Genomic DNA, 15,438 nt, shown 5'->3' with positions numbered 1-15,438 from the left:
ACTATGCATTACCTATTTTTGTTCCAGATATAGCTGTTTCAAAGAACACTTCATTGCCACCTCTATGGTCCCCAGAGGCTGAACGCTCTCATTCACTTTCACAGCACACTGCCACCAGCTCAAAAAAACCAGCATTCAACTTGTCTGCCTTTGGAGCACTTTCCCCTGTGAGTACTAAATAATTGGATTTAATCACATTAGTTTTGAGTGCTTGTTGCTTATAATTTATCATTGTGTTTCTGTGCAGTCTCTTGGGAATTCTTCACTTCTTAAAGCAAGTCAGCTTGGAGATTCTCCTTTTTATCCTGGAAAAACTACGTATGGTGGGGCAGCAGCTGCTGTAAGACAGTCTAAACTACGGAATACACCTTACCAGGTTGGTTTGAATGAGAGAAGGATTAATAAATTAAAAAAAAAAAATTGGAGAAAGAATAATGAGTGGATGTTGGCATTAAAAAAGTAGTTTTGGTCCATTGTTTTCTTTGGTAAAATGATAGAACTGTGGATTACAAATGACTTTCTGTTTAGGGAAATGCTAAGAGCATTATTGACCTAAGTGAACATTTTGTACATTAGAATTGTGTGTGTGTGTGTGTGTGTGCGCGCATGTGCGTGCATGTCCACACACGCACATTTGACTCTTAGGAAGTAAGATGATTAATCACTTTTTCCTCTGTTTTTTATTGAAGTATAATTGCATACAGAGAAATTTTCCCTTAGAGTATTTGGATTTTGATGAAAACATGGAGCTGTGTAGCCACCTATGCTATCAAAATACTGAGTGAGCATTTCTATTACCTCAAAAAGTTTTCTTGTGCACCTTGTGCAACTGTCTAGCTGCTTCCACCCTCTGGGACTCACTGATGTTTTCTTTCCTGGTAGTCTTGACTTTTCCAGAATGTAAGGTGTTCAAACATTATATAGTCTATTGAGACCTTTTCCATTTACCATAATGTTCATTCTGTGTTTTTGCATATGTCAGTAGTTGGTTCCTTTTTATTGGTCAATGGCGTGGATGTTATGTAGTTTGTTTATCTATTCACCAGTGAATGGACACTTGGGTTGTTTACAGTTTTTGACAATGAATAAAGTTGCTGTGAATATTTTGTGTGAACATTAATTTTCATTTCTTTTGGGTAAATAGCTAGGAATTGGATTGTTGAGTCATATAGTGAGTGACTATTAAACTTTATAATAAAATGCCAAATTGAGTTCCAGAATGGCTAGTACTGCATTCTTACTAATAATTTAAGAAGGTTTCAGTTGCTGTGCATCCTTACTGGCACTAGATGTTAGTTTACTGGTTTTTATTTTTTTTTCTTTTAGCCATTCTAATAGGCATGTAGTGGTAATGCCAATTCATTATAGTTTTAGTTGCATTTCCTTAATAAATAATCATGTTGTGCATCTTTTTGTTTATTTGCCATCAATGTATCTTTTTAGGTGGAGTGTGCAAATCTGTTGCCTGTTTTTCAATTGGGTGGTTCTGTCATTAATGAATTTCAAAAATTCCTTATTCAGATTATAGGTCTCTCATTAGATACATGTTTAGATACTAGATACACTATTTTCTCCCATTCTCTAGCTTGTCTTTTCATTTTCTTTAGTGTCTTTAGTAGAGCAGGTTTTTACTTTTTATGATATCTAATAATTTGGGGCCAATTTCTTTTACGATACATGCTTTTGGTGTCATAGCTGGACATTTTTGCCTAAACTCAGATCACAGCTGTTTTCTTCTGCAAGTTTTATTTGTTGTAGATTTTAATTTAGGTCTCTGAATTTTTTCTTTTTTACTTGTGATTTGGGTACAGTTTTACAAAGTAGATTGGTTTTACACTCGGCAGTTCATAAACTTTTGTTTTGTGACTGATTATATTATATTGTTCCATAATGAAACAGATCTCATCCCACCTCCTCTCTGTGGTTACCTTTTCCTTGTGTCCTTTCATATGCATTCCAGCTGCTTAGCTTTCTCCTGTACAGATGCTACCCTTCTGATCTCCCGTGGTTGACTGTTTTAAGGAGTGCATCTCCCTGGTGTACTTGTTCAGCTCATAGTCCTGTCTATTGTTTGGCTAAGAGTTAAGGCATGGGAGTGAGTCCAATTCCAGGCCCAAAGGGTGCCGTAGGGCCATAGTATCAGGGGTCTCACAGGCCTCTGATAAAATTTGAGTTAATTTTTATGTGGTATGATGCAAAGGTCAAAATTCTTTTTTCTTTTCCATATGGGTGTTCTAGTACCGTTTGTTGAGAAGATGTTTTTCCACTGAATTGCCTTTGCACTTTTGTTGAAAATCAGTTAACCATATATGTAGTTCTATTTCTGGGTTTTCTTTTCTTTTTCATTTATCTGTCTATTCTTAGTAGATTTTCTGCTGTTGTTGTGAATGCAAAATGTCAGATAATGACCTAGTCGGATGAGTGAAGAGTAGGTGAATCTAAAATCAGTTGTATTTAAAGTAAATTGCACCACTCTGTTTTTTCCTAATAGTTTCTTGAGATCAAAAATAGTTCTGTTTATTGTGTACATTGTCATGGTGTTCTTAAATTTATAGATTTTGACATCTTAAAAATAGAGGAGTAATACTTTAAATATGTAGACTGTTAAAGAGGGAAATCTGTAAAGACAATCATGACAAACATAAGAATGACTGAAACATGAATATTTGAATATTTTATCTTTTCTTTAGATTAGTTACTTGCTTTCCTAATTAGAAGATTTAATTGACAGAAATCATGAAGTTTATTTCTGTGTATGTTTTTATGAAGGGTGATACTTTGTTATGAGAAAGTGTTAACTGGGTGTTGGAATTACACAGAGTGGATCACATAACTCTTTAAAATGTTATCAGTTAAAGTATTTCAGCATATCAGGGGAAGAGAAGATGGTGCAAATTTACGATTGCTACAACAGCCACTCCTCGGAAGGAAGACTGGGCAATCCTACTTCCGTAGTGATACTGCCTCGGAAACCCAAGCAGGGGTCGCTATGAGTCGGGGCCGACTCGACGGCAAATAACAACAACAACAACAACAGCTTAAATCAGTCTGTTCCTGCTTCTTCCTCCTCTACTGCTCATAGGATTCTACACTCTTAAATGTTCAATCTTGATAACCCTTAGAATCGTTCTCAACACAGGATTCCAGATAATTGACATTTGGGATGAAATCTCTTTGCTATGTTTTTTTTAGAGTGTTAAAAGCTGGGAAGCATATTAAAGATTCTGTAAATCTGTTCTATTTTATTGATTTGTGAACTGAGGCCCTAGTAGTCTTCAGTGATAGGATGTTGTTGTTGTTGTGTGCCATTGAGTCGGACCTGAATCATAGCAACCCCTCCTTGGGTTTCCAAGGTGGTATCACTACAGAAGTAGATTGCCCAACCTTCCTTCCAAGGAGTGGCTGTTGGGTTTGAACCACCAGCCTTCTTGTTAGCAGTCAAGTGCCTTAGACGGTCACATTTTTCTTGAGGGTATTTTGATGTTGCCTCATGTTGGCCAAAATTTTCAAAGCCTTTAGCCCACATAGCAATCCCTAATGGAGCATTCAGTTATTAAGAAAACTAATATAGAATGTTGGAGCTGTTTGGAGGATGGTGAATACTTGGTATTAGATAAACATTATTTATTATGGTTCAATTTTTCAGGTATTATGAGCACTTTCTGAAAACTGTATTATATTTTGTGGTGGTGTATCTACTTTTTTATTAATCATTGCTATATATAGAAAAAACTTGTTCAGCCAGAAGACTCTGTTTTGTGGTAGCCAATTACTTATTGGAATGTTGTAATAATGTATTCTTGAGAAAAGTATTTTTATTGATATTTGAAAACGTTGCTTGTGAGTTAATAGTGTTCTTAAATTTATAGATTTTGACATCTTAAAAACTGAGGAATAATACTTTAAATATGTAGGCTGTTAAAGAGGGAAATCTGTAAAGATAGTCATGACTGCCTATTCTTTCAAAATTTTGTTTTCTTAACTCTAATTTTGAAAAAGTTAAAACATCGTTAATTAAGAAATAGCCTGAGTATTTCAAGTTTTTCATTTTTTTAATAGAAAAATATGACAAAAAAGCCTGTAGTAGTATTAAAATTTTTACATTTCTATTGTGGTCTGTTTGTTTAGCTATCTTTGTATTTACTGTAGTAACTAATGTTTTAATGCACTTCTCATTCATTTTCTTTCCTTTAAATATTGGAGTAAATGGATTAAAACAAAAGTAAAACTTTTACCAATACCTTGTTTTTCCCATTTACCACAGCTGGCAGCTCTTTCTTAGAGTGGTACATGCTTTTCTGATTATAAAAATAATTTCTCGGGCAAAGAATTTGATTTTCAAGAAAGCCATAAGGGAAAAAATTGAAACTTACTCTTAATGCACTGCCCAGAAATAAATTACTGTTAACTTTGAATATCCATTGTATCTTGTAAATTTCTCATTGCATTAAATATGTGCTTTAGTTTTAACATTCCAGGATATAATACAGGATTTACTTTACAGGCACCAGTCAGAAGACAGATGAAAGCTAAGCAACTCAGTGCACAATCTTATGGTGTGACTAGTTCAACAGCCCGGCGAATATTACAATCTTTGGAGAAGATGTCAAGTCCTCTAACGGTAAATTTTTAAAAAGCACAATTAAATATAGGAGTGTGACAAATTACCATTGAATTTAGCAAAAAATCTTAATTTTGTTATTATTTCAACATTAACAGGATGCAAAAAGAATTCCATCTGTTGTTTCTTCGCCGCTGAATTCTGTAAGTTGGCTTTTAAACCTTTAAAAAAAATTACACATATACCTTGTTTTATTGTGCTTTGGTTTATTGTACTTCTGAAGTATTATGTTTTTTACAAATTGAATGTTTGTGGCAGCCATGTATGGAGCAAGGCTGTCAGCACCATTTTTCAAACAGCTTGTGCTCATTTTATATTTCTGTCACATTTTGGCAATTCTCACAATATTTCAAACTTTTTCATAATGCTCTTGTACACTTTTGAAGGAGCTCTGGGTGGTACTTTGGTTAAGCATTCACCTGCTAACTTAAAGTTGGCTATTTGAACCCACCAGCTGCCCCATAGAATAAAGATGAGGCAGTCTGCTTCTGTAAAAATTTATAGCCTTGGAAACCCTATGGGGCAGTTCTGTTGTGCCATATAGGGTCATTGTGAGTCATAATTGACTCAATGGCAGTGTTTGTTTTTGGGGGATTATTGCACACTTTATAAACTACAGTATACCATAAACATAACTTTTATATGCACCTAAAAAATTCACTCACTGCTGTTGAGTCAGATCTGACTTACAGTGACCCCTCCTTGGGTTTCTGAGGTGGTATCACTATGGAATTAGATTGCCCAGCCTTCCTTCCAAGGAAAATTGTATAACTTGCTTTAATGCAGTGTTCACTTTATTTTGGTGGTCTGGAACCAAACCCATGGTATCTCCAAGGTATGTGTGTGTGTGTGTGTGTATTTTATTTCTGCTAATGAGTGATGTTTTTCAGAGATTTCCATTGATTAAGTAATATTTTATTTTTTCAGCCACTTCATAGGAGTGGGATAGATATCACAGATTTTCAGGCCAAAAGAGAAAAGGTAAGAAAACTACAGCATTTATTTAAAGTGTCAGCAGTTTAATTTTGTTTATTTATAATTAGCAACCATATAAATTTAAGTGAGTTGATAGTCATTAGGGAACATGATTGAAGTAAATAAAGTTTTTCTACTTGGACTTAGTAACCTTTTCCTCAGGATCTTAACATGATGCTGTATATATGTAGTCTGCATGTAAGTAGTGGATGCTCAGTGCTTTTTTGGTTATTTGGCTTTTCCATCTTCAGGATCTTGACAGTCTTTATGAGTAACTTTTTGCCTTTGGACAAATGTGGAAGTTCATGACGCTTTGAAGTGTTAGTAATTAGAAGTTTAGTGAATTGAAGTCCTTATTGACCATAGCCGTCTTTGTAAACTTCCCTCCTTAACCAACATTATAATCTGTGTACTAGAATTTCATGTTGGCACATCTTCCATCAGTCAGCCAGAATAATGTTCCAAGGTGTTGGATTTAATAAAAAATGTAATGTAGGTTACATCTTGATGCCTGTTGTTGTTGTTGTTGTTGTTATGTGCCGTCAAGTCAGACCCGACTCATAGCGACCCCTCCTTGGGTTTCCGAGGCAGTATCACTACGGAAGTAGATTGCCCCATCTTCCTTCCGAGGAGTGGCTGGTGGGTTTGAATCGCCAGCCTTCTGGTTAGCAGTCAAGTGCCTTAGCCACTATGCTACCTGTTAGTCTGTCCTATTTGGTTAAAATTAGCTTTGGATGTTACTTTGGAAAAAATAAAATTAAACTGCTTGATAATTAGGATTAAAGAAGTACCTTTTTTGTTACTTATTTGTGGCTAGTTAAGGATCCTTTAAGGGAACAGATTTCCTAATTCTTACTTGTGAAAGCATTTGTTAAAATATCAAGTTCCACAAAAATGATTAAGGCGCATTCATATAATTGTCAGTGTAACATAAATTAAGAAAATTGTAAGCCAGAGGCTTAGAAAATGAAAAGCAGAAAATATTATGCAATACACCTCTGCATAGTTAAAAATTAAATGTTTATTTTCTTTTCCAAGCTTTAGGAAAGGAGAAGGGTTTAACTTACAGACCCTTTTGTCTCAGAGGAGGATCTCTCTAAGGCACTCCTTTTGGGGTCCCCTCAGTACTACTACTTACAACTAGGGTGGGTAGAAGCCTTATTAAAATTATACTTGAGAGGTGTAACCTTTTACAAGCCTGATTTCATTTCCTCCACATAAGCAACATTCTTCCTAACCTAAATTTCTCCTGAATGAGTTCTCCGTGGAGAGAGCACTTTATAATTGATTAGATGGCCCAGTGTCATTTTGATTGTGTGCTTTTCAGAACAGAAATGTATATAACAATTTTAAAAATGTTTTAATACCACAGACACCATGGGTCGCCTGATTTTTATTAGTGGTATACAGACCACTAGTTATGAACCAGATCTAGACTTTCAGCCCTTTTCAACTTTCCTGGGCAATAGAGCTTAGATTCAAAACATGTCTTTGCTACCTTTTGTTGCACATTCTTTCCCTTTCCCTCCACCCACCATCAGTTGGTAAGGCCAATTTTAATATTAACTCCAGCAGTTCATGTTTAAGCCCAGTATATTCCCAAGTTAAAGAAGCTGAACTTTCCTATCCACACCATTTTACTTTAGGATGCTCTTTCTTTTTACAGATATTTTCTAATGAACTATGATAATTTAGTCTCCTACCTCTCCCCCCTTTTTTTCTTTTCAACAGCAGTATTTTAGAAGATAATTTTGCCCTGATACCTAGTACCAAGTTACCTAGGTTTTTGTTGGCTTTTTGAAAAATTGTCTTTTGTGGGTTAGTGGGTGGCTTAGTAGCAAAATTTTTTGGAAAAGAGAAAAAAAGTTCCCCCAAAATTGATTAAAATCATCTTATTCTATGAATTAATTATAGAAATTATATATAGGCTGTTAAACCAAAACCAAACTGACTGCCATCAAGTAGATTCTGACTCAGAGCAATCCTCATTGGGTTTCCGAGGTTGTAAATCTTTACAGAAGTAGATCACCCCATCTTCCTTTCATGGAGCCGCTGGTGGGTTTGAACCACTAACCTTCTGGTTAGCAGCTTTATCCACTAGGCCACCAGAGCTCCTTATATAGGCTAAGAGTAAGTTATAATTCTCACTGATATTCTAGTGTAGAAACGAAAGCTAAAATTTGATTTTTTCTGAGAAGAGAGTAAGTACTTGTACAATTTATAGAAATTTATAGTCAAGCAAGAGGAAATTTATTGTTAGCTGCTGTGATGGGATAAATTTTGTTAATGGCTTTTCTTAGACTGAATTTATATCAGATTGTTAGAGAAAAAGGTTTATTTAAAAAATCCTATTATATATATGTTTTCATTAATAGTTTTATTAATGGGTGATTAATAGTATCAGTAAAATCTATTAATGAATGTTAGGAGATGTGGAGGCCTAAATACAATATTGCAGTTTATGTTTCACAAATGTAATCAGAACAGTCTACAAAACAGACTGTTTCATTGAGTTGTAGGGTCACGCTTGTGATGAGTATTTGAGGAGGAGCTAGTAAGTATACAGATACTTTGCCCTGGAAACCAGTGCTGTTCACAGCTGCTGCTGAATGATGAAAGAACTCTATTCATAGTATTATGGTCTTTGGACAGAATAGAAGCTCTTGGCTTTAGTCATTTTGCCCCAACAGGATTTTCACTATGTTTCAGTATAGCAAGGGACCATTGACAAAACACTTGGTGTACTTAGACAATAAATAAAGCTGGTTCATTTCATAATCTGGGAATCTTAACAGTTTTGTTGTTGCTTCTCTCTCTCCCTCTCTCTCTCTCTCTGTGTGTGTGTGTGTGTGTGTGTGTGTGTTTAAAACTGTGATTCCGGTGAAAGTTAATAGAGCAAATTCATTTTCCATACAGCAGTTCATACACATTTTGTTTCATAACATTGATTGCAGTCCCCATGATGTATCTGCTCTCTTCTCACTTCCTCCTTGTGGTTGCATTTTCCCTGTATCCTTCTTACCTATGCATTACTGCCTTCTGAGCTGTCTCCCTTTGCAGATACCATCCTTCTGATCTCCCATGGTTGTTTGCTCTATAGAGTGTACCTGCTTGGTGTAAATGTTCACCTTACACACCTATCTGTTGCTTGTCTAGAACCCATGGGAGTGAGTTGAATTCAAGGCCTGAAGGGTAACTAGGGACCATAGTCTTGGGGGTTTTCACCAGTCTCAGACTAGTAAGCCTGGCCTTTTTTTTTATGATTTTGAGTTTTGTTCTACATTTTTCTCCCACTCTATCCAGTATCTCCTATTTTTGATCCCTTTTTGAGTGGTTGACAGTGGTAGATGGGCACCATTTAGTTCTGGTTTCAGGATCTTATAGGCCAAGGTTTGCATGGTCCACTAGTCCCTTGGGCTAATTGTTTCCATGTGTCTTAGGTTTTCTTCATTCTTTGCTCCTGACAAGGGGTGGGGCCGGGGAGTTTTAACCAATTAAATTTAAATTATAAGGTTTTTTGTTATGTTTTAAATAACCAATGGGGGAAAATCAACCTGGAGAGAAATTTGCTAACACTTTTTGGAATCAAGTATTTTCATAAATAGTTTTAAGTTATTTTAATTTGCAACTGAAGAGAATTTTAGATGATAATGTGGGGAGAAACGAGTCAAAACCAATTGTAGTTAACATTTACAATTAAAACCTTAGATTTGTGGAGCTATTTTGAATAACTCCATTTTGTGTGCATAGTCCATGTATGAAAAGTCGTTAAGTCTGGAAAAATATGTAATTATCTGTGAAACCATTTTAGAATTGTGTATCTAGATAATTATTTATGTATATTCATACACACACCAAAAAAACCCAAAACCCAAACTCACTTGGCATTGAGTTGGATTCAACTCATAGTGAACCCTCCTTGGGTTTCTGAGGCAGTGTCACTATAGAAGTAGATTGCTCAGTCTTCCTTCCAAGGAATGGCTGGTGGGTTTGAGCTCCCAGCCTTCTGGTTAGCAGGCAGATGCCTTAGGCACTGTGCCACCAGAGCTCCCATATGCACACAACTAGATATCTAGGTGGCTAAATAAATTGACATATACCCTTGGGTTTATTAACTGTTTTTTCTCAGCATTTATTTATATCGAATATTTCTATAGGTCACATTAACTAGTATAAAATAATTTTTATATGTGCCCTTTTGTATAAATAATAAAAGTTGGTCTTTAATTTCTGTTTACCTCTAAGGTTGACTCTCAGTATCCCCCTGTTCAGAGACTTATGACCCCAAAGCCAGTTTCCATAGCAACAAATAGAACTGTTTATTTTAAACCTTCTCTGACTCCGTCTGGTGAATTGAGGAAGCCTAATCAAAGAATAGATAAAAAGCACAATGTGAGTATGTGTTTTATTTTTATCAGAATATTTGGATATTGATTAATCTGTGAATTTTTAGTTATTATGATTATGAATTTAGATACTTTTAAAATAGCTATTAAGTTGATAAATTCTAAGTTAGTATTCATTTTCTAGATTAAATAATTTTGACAGACTTGCTTTATCTGTGTATTGTGTTTGTTATTGAACTATCTGAAAATAAATTTCTTAAATGTCTGTTTACCTCTGAACACTTTGGCATTCATCTCCTGAGTACTTCCTCCTGTGTTACCACATGCACCCCAAACCCCACTGTCACTGAATTGATTCTGATTCATAGTGACCCTATAGGACAAAGTAGAACTGCCCCGTAGGGTTTCCAAGGCTATAAATCTTTAAGGAAGCAGGCTGACTCATCTTTCTCCTGTGGAGTAGCTGGTAGGTTTGAACCTCAAACTTTTTGGTTAGCACCCAAATGCTTTAACCACTATGCTGCCAGTGCTCTTTTTTTTAAAAATCACATCTAGGGAATTTAATATTAATTCCTGGAGCAACAGAGGAAAAGTAAAGGAGGAACAGGAGAATGAGATGGAATGTGTGGTTAATTGCCTCCATCAACAACTGCTTCCTTTACCATTTTGCCATGAGACCCAAAGAACTGGATAGTACCCACATTACTGAAAGGAGCTCTGGCAGTGGGTTTGGGGTTTGTTTTGTTTTTTCTTTTTTTTTTTGTTAAGCTGGACTATTGTTTGGTTTTAAGAAGGGAATATTTTTGATTTAAGGTTTAAAGATTATCCTGGGACAGTAGTTTCAGGGGTTCATCCAGTCTGCATGGCTCAGGAAAGTCTGGTGTCTATGGGAATTTGAAATCTGTTCTACACTTAGCATGTTTTCAAGGTTCAGTGATGTTGTAGCATGTATCAATACTTTGTTCCTTTTTATCGAAGAATATTCCATTGTATGAAAAGATCGTATTTTCTTTATCCATTTAGTAGTGGACATTTTGGTGGTTTTGACTATAATAATCCTTGCTTTGGACATCTGTGTACAAATTTTTACATGGACATATGTTTTCATTTCTCTTGAATGGTACGTACCTGGGAGGGAATTGGTTTTTGAGAAGACCACCATGCCATTTGTCTTAAATGTCTTAACATTCTGGGTTTGTTTGTTTTCTTGTGGTGTAATTTAACAAAAATCATGGGAATTTATTGTATTTATGTAGCGTTTTACCGGTTGCATATTCACTTATAGTCGATCCCATCATAACAACCCAGTTTCTTGAAAATATTTAAAGAAAAGTTTAAAAAAAAAAAGGTTATCCATATACTTTTTTTAAATTTTTATTTAACAGTTTTTAACATTTTGCCATACTTGCTTTCTCTCTCTCCATATATACTTTTTAATTCCACTGTAAAAAGATTTTTTTAACCTAATTTCAGGTTTATAGACTTGAAAGAAAAATTCTAAAATCTCCACATTTTAACTACATTTACTTTTTTGTATCTCTGCAATTAAAGAACTCCTTTATAACTACAGAACAGTTATAAAACCCAGGAACTTAACTGATACAATACTGTAATCTACAGATTTTATTTAGATGTAGCCATTTGTCCAGAAAGAAAATCCAAGCTCATGTCTTACATTTAGTTATCATGTCTCTTTAATCTAGAACAACTCCTTTTTGTATATTTCACCATATTGATATTTTTTTAAAAATGCAAGCCAATTATTATCTACCAGTCTTCATTTGTGGACTTGTGCTGTTTCCTCACTTTTAGATTCCAGTTACGTACTTTTGGCAGTAATGCCACGGAAGAAGTACTGAGCTCTTCTCAGCGTATCATATCAGGAGACATATGCTATCAATTCCATACTGGCAATGTGATCGTTAGTAAAGGTGGTGTCTGTATGATTTCTCCAGGATAAAGTTACTATTTTACTTTTTTGTAATTAATTAATATCTTCATGAGAATATAAATATCCCCTCCACCTACTAGCTTCAGCATTACTGATGATTCTTGCTTGAATCATTTTAGTAGATTTCTACGTAGTGATTTTCTACTTTGATCATTCCTTCTTCATTTATTAATTAGATTTCTATTGAAAGGAAGTTTTCCTTTCTCTAATTATGTATTTACTTGTCTATATATTTGTTTTTGTATGAACTTGAATTCTTGTATTCAATAGGTTATAATCCTTTATTGACATTATTTCTTTTAATGCTGAAATTGGCCTAGATTTAGCCTTCAGACTGACTTCTGTATCTTTTTCTGTTTCACCATCATATTTTTAACACCATGTTGCTTTTTGATTTTATAAAATAATCTAGGCTCATCTGGTATGTTTCCTGTCATTTTTCTAAGAAGCCCTAGTTTGGGTGTTTTGGGTTTTTTTTGATATATTACTGTGTTTAATATGAAGGTTTATATAGCAAATTAGATTCCCATTTAATAATTTCTATATAAATTATTCAGTAATACTGGTTTTATCACAGTTTATGATGATTCCACTTCATTGCCTTCTAGTTTTTTTTATTTCCAGTACTCTAGTTTCTGTACCCTTATCTTCTCATCTTTGCTTTGGAGTTATTTTTGATTGTTTAGTCTTATATAGATGATTCCTATTTCCTTTTTAATGAATGGGCTTTTTAAGTTCCAGAGAATCATTACAAAAGAGTATGTGGATTTGCTTGCACATTTTATACACCATAATGATACATAAGTAAAAATATTTTTGTAGGTGGTAAGTGTATGAATTGTATTTACTGCCATTTAAAAAAACAATTGCATTCAGTGAGGTTTTACATTTACTATAACTCTTGGTACTGCTCGGAAGGTAGGGTGTAAGATTTAAACTTTAGGATTCATTAGCTGAAAAATCAAGAAACTCCTGAGTCCAAATATTAAAATTGATAGGTGCTATTAAGAAAATTAAAGCAAACATCAAAATACTGCAAAGCATCTTCTCAGATCACAGTTACACAATTAGAAATCAAAAACAAGATCAAAGAAAAAAAGCACACACATGGAAACTGTATAGTACCCGGCTTAAAAACTACTGGGTAACAGAAGAAATTAAAAATGTCCTTGAAAACACAGCATACTGAAATTTTTGGGACACAGTGCAAGCAGTATTTAGCAATTTATACCAATAATTGCAGACATCAAAAAGAAAGTGCCAAAATCGAGCCTGTTGTCATTGGAAGAAAAGAAATAGTAAAGATTCACAGAAAAATAATAGAAAGTACCAACAAGACTAGAAGTTGATTCTTTGATAAGATGAATAAAATCGATAAGCCACTGGCAAATTTAACAAAGGAAAAAAGGTGAAGATGCAAATAACATGAATAAGAAATGACATAGGCAATGTCACAACAAAACAAATCAAAATAAGAAGGATCATATCAGGATAACTATGAAGAACTGTACTGCAACAAATTTGAAAACCTAGAAGAAATGGACAGATTTCTAGAAACATGCTGCCTACCTAAACAGACACATATTGCTGAGGTAGAAAATTTGAATAGACTCATAGCAAAAGAAGAACAGGTCATTAAAAAAAAACTACCACCAACAGCAAAAACTCCTGTCCCAGATGGCTTCATTCGTGAATTCTACCAAACAGAAGAGCTGAAACCAGTTCATTGAAAAGGAGGGAATACTCTCAAATTCATTTTATGAAGCAAACATAAGCTTGATACCAAAGCCAGGCAAGGATACCACCAAAAAAACTTTGACCAATATGCCTCATGAACGTAGATGCAAAAATTATCAAAATCCTTTCCTGTAAACTCCAGCAACATATCAAAAAGAAAATACATCATGACCAAGTGGGATTTCATACCAAGTATGCAGGAATGGTTCAACATTAGAAGAACAATCAACATAATTCATCTCATAAATAAAGGGAAAAAAATTACACAAATCAATCAATGCATAAAAGGCATTTGACAAAATCTAGCATCCATTCCTTATAAAAGCACTGAACAAAATAAGAATAGAAGGGGATTGCTCAACATAATTGAGGAAATATATGCAAAACCAACGAAGTCAACATTATTCCCAATGGAAAAAGACAGAAACTATGCCCCTTATGAACAAGTGCCAGAAAATGATGCCCTTTATCATTACTCTTATTCAATATAGTATTGGAAATCCTTATTAGAGTAATAAGGCATGAAAGGCTAGTAAAAGGCATCCAAATTGGCAAAACTGTCTCTATTTGCAGATTATTTGATTTTTCACACATCAAAAATCCCAAAGATTCAGTAAGAAAATTGCTTCAAGTAATTGATAGTTTTAGCAAAATGGCAACGGTGCAAGATCAACATACATATAATAAAATTTTTTAAAAAAACCAGATGCCTTTACATTGAGGAAGATAACTCTGAAAAGGAAATCAGGAAAGCAATACATTTACAGTAACCACCCAAAGATGAAGTACTGAGGAATAAGTCTAACCAGGGAGACAAAACACCTACATGAAGAAAAATATGAAGCACTATTACAAGAAACCAAGAGAGATATACATAAATGGAAGATTATATTATGCTCATGGATAGGAAGCCTTAACATCATGAAAATGTCAGTACTACGCATTGTGATCTATATGTATAAAGCAATCCCAATGTGGATTCCATGATCTTTCTTTAAAGAGATGGGAACACTAATCACCAATTTTATATAGAAAGGAAAGAGACCCTGGATAAGTAAAGCATTACAAAAGAGGAAGAACAAAGTAGGTGGCTTCACACTTCTCAATATCAAAACCTATCATATAGACACGGTAGTTAAAACAGTCTGGTACTGGTACAGCAACAGACACATACACCAGTGGAACAGAGTTGAGAACCAGAAATAAATCCATCCACCTATAAACAATTGATCTTTGACAAAAGGCCAAAACAAAATGGGGAAGAGATAATCTCTTTAATAAATGGATATCCGTTTGCAGGAAAATTAAAATAAAAGCAAACTAAAGTATGATCAAAGACCTAAACATAAAGACCATCAAAGAAAAAACAAAAGATACAAGCTTAGGGCCATAGTTCAGGTCATAAATACATGAGCAAATATAACTAAAACTACACAAACACCAGAAGACAAAATAGATGACTTGGGACCTCCTAAAAATTAGGTATTTGTGCAAATCAAAAGATTTCACCAAAAGAATAACGAGTGAACCCACAGACTGGGGAAAAAAAAAAATTGTCGATAACGTATCAGACAAGGGGCTAATCTCTAAAATTCATAGAAAACTTCAGCAGCTTAACAACAAAAACACATAATCCAATTAAAAAGTGGGCAGAGAACATGAACAGACACTTCAAAGAAGCCATTCAGGCAGCTCTCCAACACTTGAAGAAATGCTCATTATCATTAGCCATTAACAACAACAAAAAAAATGGAGACTCACTGCCATCGTGTCGATTTGCGTCATAGTGACCTTTCCTTGGTTTTCCA

The 15,438-nt window shown here is 34.5% G+C and overlaps 1 protein-coding gene across 1 annotated transcript in view; it reads left to right on the top strand.

Moving 5' to 3' along the window:
• Nucleotides 1-15,438, top strand: part of NUP153 (nucleoporin 153) — a 104,062-nt gene that overhangs the window by 30,951 nt on the left and 57,673 nt on the right. Inside the window, exons 4-9 of the mRNA XM_042782374.1 lie at nucleotides 28-167; nucleotides 248-376; nucleotides 4,505-4,621; nucleotides 4,720-4,764; nucleotides 5,549-5,602; nucleotides 9,842-9,988. Coding sequence (XP_042638308.1) covers nucleotides 28-167; nucleotides 248-376; nucleotides 4,505-4,621; nucleotides 4,720-4,764; nucleotides 5,549-5,602; nucleotides 9,842-9,988 — 632 coding nt within the window. The remainder of the gene's footprint in view (nucleotides 1-27; nucleotides 168-247; nucleotides 377-4,504; nucleotides 4,622-4,719; nucleotides 4,765-5,548; nucleotides 5,603-9,841; nucleotides 9,989-15,438) is intronic.

The sequence above is a fragment of the Orycteropus afer genome, unplaced genomic scaffold (genome assembly GCF_000298275.1).
Source record: "Orycteropus afer afer isolate SDZICR_OR568_19922 unplaced genomic scaffold, OryAfe1.0 scaffold00012, whole genome shotgun sequence".
Taxonomy (NCBI): Eukaryota; Metazoa; Chordata; class Mammalia; order Tubulidentata; family Orycteropodidae; genus Orycteropus; species Orycteropus afer.
Note: the sequence above shows the minus strand (reverse complement) of the source record. Positions and strands in the feature narration are given on the sequence as shown.